Genomic DNA, 7,107 nt, shown 5'->3' with positions numbered 1-7,107 from the left:
TGTTACATGAGGTCGGTAACTGTGTTAGATTCTTTTTTTAATGAAAAACTTATGCAGCATATCTGGGAAAGACTTTTAATTCTCTGATTTGCCTGGCATAGTTATAGTTTTAAATGTTGGAAGGTAGGAAGAGGAGTCATTCCTTTGTAGTCTCTGAGAACTGAGTTGTGCGAGATGTTCCCACCTCTTAAGTGAATGGAGACTTCAAGTGCTTTCTTTTTAACTTGCTCCATGTGGAAAACCTGTTCTCTTGCAGGTCCTAGGAATTTCTGATGTTCCCAATTACCTTTTCTTTTTTTTCTTTTTTTTTTTTTTTTTAAATTAGACTGATCAGCAGAGAAACTGATACTGTTGCTCTGGGGTGGGAAAGGCCAGCAGTGTGTGCGGGAGAACCATGTCTGTTCGGGAGTCCTTTAACCCCGAAAGTTATGAACTGGACAAGAGCTTCCGTCTGACCCGATTCACTGAACTGAAAGGCACAGGCTGCAAAGTTCCACAGGATGTCTTACAGAAACTGCTCGAGTCTCTACAAGAAAACCATTTTCAGGAAGATGAACAGTTCCTGGGGGCAGTTATGCCCAGGTTGGGTAAGTAGCTGCTCCTCTAGGCACGTGTGGCCCTTCTGTTCGGTCTGCCTAGTGACGCTGTCTCGTTTGTGGTTTGTTTAATCAGTTTGAAAACTGTATGCGGCATAACGCATGCACAGCATCCAGAAATCTGAAGAAAGAATCTTGTCTTGTCATTTGTTGGCATCTGGGATACAAGAATATTATTTTAATTATTTAACAACCTGCAGTGCGCTCAGCTACAAAGTTAAAGGAATCAGGAATGGCCATCATGGTAGGCGCATGCTTAGGCATTAGTCTCCTCCTCCCTGTCCCCAGGAGATGCTTTGCAAACTGCAGTCATATCGGTTAGTTTCTGGACTTTTATATTCCTTTGGAAATGTGTGCGGTGAATTTGATGCGATTAGATGACTGACAGGTGAAGTTCCCCTCTCCCTCCTCTCCCCTCTGTTCCTGGGTCAGAGAAAGTGAGCAAGACAAAACTTTCTCTCTCCAGCTGAGGCCGGGAGCAGACTGTTTTAGAGTTGTCATGTCTCACTTCGGTCCTCCCGTGGAGCCCCGCTCTGTTTTGCCCACTGTAGAAGGTGCCTGGGAAAGGCTGCCATCCCAAGACCTCTGTGTTCATGCCAGCTTCACTTTCTCTTTGATATTTGCACAATGATGCAAGCAATAAGGGAAAACAACCTGCACGAACCACCTACATGGGGAACAGGGTGAATGTAGGTATTTTGATACCAGCTACTGTACCTAATATTGATATAGATAAATTAATGTGGATAATGTGGTTAATGACACTTTTAATTCTGTTTGTCTGTTTACTCAGCCCTGCATATTCAATCGCTACTTTGCGGCACCGAACGCGTTTTTTTTCTTCAGCTTAGGAATATGAATGTAGCATTTGTTCTGAAGTTATTTAATTATCAATTTAGTGTACAATAACCTTATTATAAATTATTTTAACATTGCTAATTGTCTATTAGCAGGCTAACAGGTTGCAACCCATTATTCTGGTAGAGATTGAATTCAGTGAGAGATTAGTAAAGAGCCCATGTTCTAGCTTAAACAATGGTGATCTTTGTTGTGAAATATCCAAGCAGTGATTGTGTGTGGAGCTGGGGTGGCACTATAATTTAATACTCCCTAATGAAGGATGCTTCCAGCTTCTTTTATCCCTAAATTGCAATTTATATGTTTTTTTCTAAATTAAGTCATTCAAAACGGCATTTCAATTTGGCAGATTTCTAAAATCAGTAAGTTTGTTTTAGATTTAATTATCTAGCTTTTTTTTCTTCTCTTACAAACCTACAGGGTCTAAACAGTAATGAAACTGCTAATAGATTTTTCCTCTCCAGCTATATGAAAAAGTAAAAAAGTAAACTAATGCCATCGATTTGTAGGTGTGATATTATGTCACTGGAAATCTGTTAGTAATTGAAGGTGGAGAGTTCAGGTCTCTTAAAAACATGCTTTTGTGGTGAGTATCCCTTTAACAAATGTGTCTTCGGGTAAGTTTGGTGTGATTTGCCTCTGAGGCTTTGTGCTTCAAAGGTAGACAGGTCACTGTACAGCCTGTGCCTACGCCATGCCTTTGGGAGGCAGTGGAGAGGGAAATTGCCGACAGCAAGCGCAAGCTCACTCCTTTTCAGTTCTGCCAGTGGTGTTGCCCAGAGCAATCGTAACTGTGGCTGCGAGTATATCTGAGTAAGAAGCTGCAAGTTTGATACTAACTCCCAGAGCTGTTAGGGACCTTGAACTCACTGGTTTCAGTCACCTCTCTGAACAGATTTGCTTGTTTAATCAGTCCTTTTGTGGTGAAACAGAAATGAAGCCTCAGAAGGACTGCCATGGCCCCTTGGCCTGTCTGTCAAGCAACGCTTTCACTGCAGTCCTGGGAAACTGCTCAAGTGCAGTGTTATGGCATAAATAGGTGAACCAAGGGCAAAACAGCTCCTGTGCATGAACTACCTCCCTGCAGACACTGGGCATGATGCATAGTGGCCTAGCTTCTGTGGAGGATGAGCAACTCTGTATTACAGCTCATGAGCTTCTGTCAGCATCCTTCTCTTCGGAGGCAAGATTCTATTTGCCTGGCAGAACTCCTGCTGTGTCCTCGTAGGACCTCCGGTGACAGCAGCTCGCTCCATCCCTGCACAGGGCACTGCCAAATACTGGCTTGCAGCTCTTGATAGGTAGTGAGTTTCACGAATACGTGGGGAAAAGACACAGGGTGGTATCTGCTCCCTGAAGACTGGCTGTTGGAAGGCTCTGGTGCTGTGAGGTATGCAGAGTGGATCTAGGCTGCTTGCTCTAGCTCAGGAAGGAGGCAAGTTACCTGCCATTGTCACAGGCATGGAGATATCAACAAGTAGTACGGCTCAGCTAGCACGGTGTGATTTGTCACCTGCCACTTTTGTGCGAGTTCTTCATCGCAGCGAATGCCAAGTGGTTTTAACATCGTTTATTCTGTTTGAAATCACCATCAGGGAAAAGGCTGTGCTTGGTGCTGTGGTTTCCTCTGGGGAGGTTCCCTGTCTAGCAGGTTGTCTTGCTGCCTTTCAGCCTCACAGAAGTAAGGCAAGGTTAACGCAGTTGCAAAAGCTTCAAGTGGGTGAATCATCCTTCACCAAGGGCCTAGGCTGTGACTTGTGGCATTCTCTTTGTTCCTCCTGAAGTGAGAGGCTTTGTCTTTTTCAAACTGTTTTGTTGAGATGGAAGTGGCAATAGCAATTTACGTAGTTCCTCTTAACTGTAAATGTACATACATACAAGCACAGATGTTCTTAATGCACTATTACTGTGCTGCAAAAAACCCCATGAAACGTTGTAGTTCAGTTCTTGCTTTCAGCTGTTTACGCTTCTGTTCCAGTCAGGAGTTTTCATGCTTTGCTTGGTTTTCCTCTTATTTGTGCTATGTGCTTTCTGTAAGGAATTTGCGGTGTCTGTTTAAGCAGTAAATGTTTTCTAAGTTCTCACAGACATATTTTATAAGTTCTTTCGTTAAGAGCAACAGATAATTAAGGGCAGAGTTGTCACCTCCTTGATGAATCTCTGTTTTCACAGGAATTGGGATGGACACTTGCGTTATTCCATTAAGACATGGAGGTCTGTCGTTGGTCCAGACGACAGATTATATTTATCCTATTGTGGATGATCCTTATATGATGGTAAGTTGTCTGTTGCTTCTGATTTACCAGTCTGATGGTGATTTTGACCGTTTCTTCTAGATGTGCAGTGCCAGTTGTTTAGTTAACTGCGTTCAGAGTCTTTCCTAAGTACAGGTGGAGAGGGAAAGGCATAGTTTTATCCTGTAACCTTTTCCATGTCAGCCAGGAATGCTGCAGTGCTGCTTTCTGCAGGTGAAAGTTGGGAAAGTTGCCACCTTTAATTCATGTTTCCCTCCATCTGTTGTTCGTTGGGATTTGGCTTGAAAAGCCCAAAAGGGTGGAAAAGAGCTGTCTGTGAAGCAGCAGTGAGTAAACTCCACTTAGGAGCAGAACTGTGTTGTAACTGGCCTTTTCTGAGGTTCTGAAATAACCAGGTAGCATGTCAGAACTGGAAACGTCTGAATGACAGTAGTTGGCAATAGCGCCTGGCAACTTCAGAGTGCTGGGTGAACACCAGTTTTCCCACCGTACTACCTCCGCTTGCAGGTGGAGAAATGGAAATAACTTGTTGGAAGTTGCGTGTGCTTTGGTTCCTTCTTGTCACTGTTCTGTTTAGTCATTTCAGCAGAGATTCCTCTGTGGTGTTCTGTGTGGCAGAGATCAGCATGGACTTGAACAGAAGGTCATGAGGAAAGAAATGAACTTCAAAAAATTACTTAGTAAAGCTGTAAAGAGTTCCACAGGAGGTGTTGGTTAAATGAAAGTTAAGAAATGGTAGAATTCATGTTTCCTGTGATTTCAGTGTGACTTCTTTGCTTTAAGACATGGTTTTACTGCTCTTTAGGTGATTGCGTGATTTATTTGCTGCCTTTGGTTCATTGTTTGTTCTGTGAGACCTGTCAGGTAGGTTTTGGACACACAGTTTGAGATTGGGACCAACTTTTTTTTTTTTAGCATGCCTGACCAGGTGTTGCACACACATACAGGCCTGGCTCCTTTAATTTCTGTTTGCAGAAAGAGAGGTCTTGTCAAACTGAGCAGTCAAGATCTCATGCTGGCTTCTGGAGTATGGAGTTGCTGAGCTCTCCTGAGAAATCTGATTGACGTGATTGTTTCAGTATCATGTGGGAACTCGTCAGGGACCAGAGGAAAAAAAAACAGAAGAAAAAAAGAAATATATCTATGTCGTTGGAGAGCTGTGTTCAAGTTCAGCAGCTGAGAAACTGTTTTCTAACCTTGTAACAAAAACCTGTGAGGGACAGTGTAAGAAGGCTGTGGTGAAGGGGGAAGGTTGTTCTGTTTGGAGATGCAAGGGGTTTGAGATGCTGCAGGAGTGGATAGATGAGCCTGTGCCCGGGTGAGGTTTAGGCCAGCGTGGTAGGATTGAAATGTAAATTTGGCCGTCATCCAACTTCAGTGATTGCATCGTAGTTACAGTCTATGCTGTGATCCCCATGCACCAGCAGCTGTAACTTGGTGTCTTCGAACTCTCAAGTCCTTCACTTTTCATTCTTGTCAACATTCATTTTCATGTGGTAGCTTGCCACTTCCGAATCTGCTTGCAGATGTGTATTTCTTCTTCAAAGCTAACTGAGAGCAGGGAATCTGTCACAACCCTCTTGCTGTTACTTGCTGCCATGATCCAGTAGGGCTGGAGCTGCTGGATCCTCTACTTGGACCTCTCTCTTAGGGACAAGATAGGTGCCATTGTCTTGAGTGGACCAGCATCAGTTGGAGGACATACCAATACAGTTTGCCTCGGGGTTTATGGGCAGTTGTTAAGAGCAGAGGAACAGTGAGACTCAGGGATTTTAGAGTTCTGTGTCCAGGCTGTATGAAGGAATGTGTTCTGGACTCCTCTGTTCAAGGCCAACTGCTTCATTCCCTGTTTTCAGTCTAGATGTCCCCTTACTCATGCCTGTTAACACTCTCCACTCTCTGTTCTCATTGCCTCTCACATGCAGTCCACACTCTGCTTCTTGCTCTTCTGCTCTGGCTTCTAACCTAGCCAATCCTAATCTGGTTTTGGGCTGGTGTTCCCTGATTTAGAGTTTCTTCCTTTCTCTGTGCAGTGGCTACCTGCCACTCCTTGTCTGATCTGTCTTCCTAGTTGGGGGAAGAGCACGCAAGGAGGGAAACCCAAGAGTGCAAATGGACTCCAAGCTGGGTGCTGTGACAGAGGGATTGGAAAACAGCCGAGGAAAGCAAAACTGCACGTGGACTCAGCTGAACTTCAGATTTCTGCTTCAGAAAACAGCTTTCTCTCTCCTTGCTGCTGCCTATTTTAAAGCAAAGTTCTGCAGTTAGATGCAAAAAATCTCTTCCTTCTTTTCCCCTTTCCCCTTCTCTGGCTCGGTTCTTGAAAGCAATCCCTGTTGTGCGAGGGAGGATGTACACCTGTAAAATCTGTATCCAGCATAGGACTTCTCATGTGAAATGGTTTGATGTTGGGAAGTTACTAGCAATTGAGACTAGGTTTCATGATAAGTATCAAGCCACTGGTAACAGGACTGGTACTGGCCTCTGGTTGTGTCTCTTTGGAGATACCTTTTAAGTACAGGAGCCGGAAACTGGCTGATTTGGGAGGGGACTTCCTTGCCCCACCTCGTTCCAGGGACCTTTTGGGGGCTCTTTTAAGAAGAACCTTCACTTAAGACTGGGGACGGGGGTCTGATACTCCATCCTTTGCCCCAGTAAATAGTTCTTATTGTTGCACGTAGATAATTGTGTTTCAGCGAGACGAAATAGTCAGGTAGCATGCAGGGCCTGGCGAGGCTGGCCCTGGTTGAGAATCCTGTTGGGTTTATTGGTGTCTGCAAGCCATGTGTTGTTCCCTCAGACTGGAGAATTGCACTCCCTGAGTTGGTTTCTGTAGTGCTTTGCCAGCTGGCAAAAGCGGAGTTAGACTGACCTCTGACTATTAGAATAGAGAGCTGTTGTCAGTGTGGTTTTAAAGACTTATCTGTCACTCCGAAGAGGGCATAAACCAGCAGTTTGCTTGGTCAGTACTGAAGACAGGGGAGAATGGTTTCATAGTCCTCTTCCAGAAAGGAAAAATGGCAGGCTTGAGTGTTCTTGAATGTCTGGAAATTTAACAGCCAATATTCCTCAAACCACGCAGTACACAGCTCACTCTTCATTTAAATCTCAAATGGTTAAAAGATTACAACTTGTTGTTCTTAAAGGTCAGAAAATTTAACAGCCAATATTCCTCAAACCACGCAGTACACAGCTCACTCTTCATTTAAATCTCAAATGGTTAAAAGATTACAACGTATTCCAGGTCCAAATAGAAAGGATTCCCCTGATGCCACTGGAAGCTCTTGAATTTATGAATAACTGGATTATATTTAATCATGATTTGGAGGTATTATTTCATGTCATCAGTAAGTAAGGTAACTGCCTGAAAATAGTGATTTCCGCCCCCTCCCCTCCCC

The 7,107-nt window shown here is 44.0% G+C and overlaps 1 protein-coding gene across 1 annotated transcript; it reads left to right on the top strand.

Annotated features, from left to right (window-relative positions):
- Positions 1-325: 325 nt before the first annotated feature.
- Positions 326-5,465, top strand: LOC104500323 (selenide, water dikinase 1-like; the record flags this gene model as incomplete). The annotated part of the gene is made up of 3 exons (XM_010143955.1): positions 326-587; positions 3,627-3,730; positions 5,361-5,465. Coding segments are annotated over exons 1-3 (402 nt in total), but the record flags the coding sequence as incomplete, so codon positions are not given.
- Positions 5,466-7,107: the final 1,642 nt, after the last annotated feature.

The sequence above is a fragment of the Buceros rhinoceros genome, unplaced genomic scaffold (assembly GCF_000710305.1).
Source record: "Buceros rhinoceros silvestris isolate BGI_N320 unplaced genomic scaffold, ASM71030v1 scaffold43490, whole genome shotgun sequence".
Classification (NCBI taxonomy): Eukaryota; Metazoa; Chordata; class Aves; order Bucerotiformes; family Bucerotidae; genus Buceros; species Buceros rhinoceros.
This window is presented reverse-complemented; position numbering and strand designations above follow the sequence as displayed.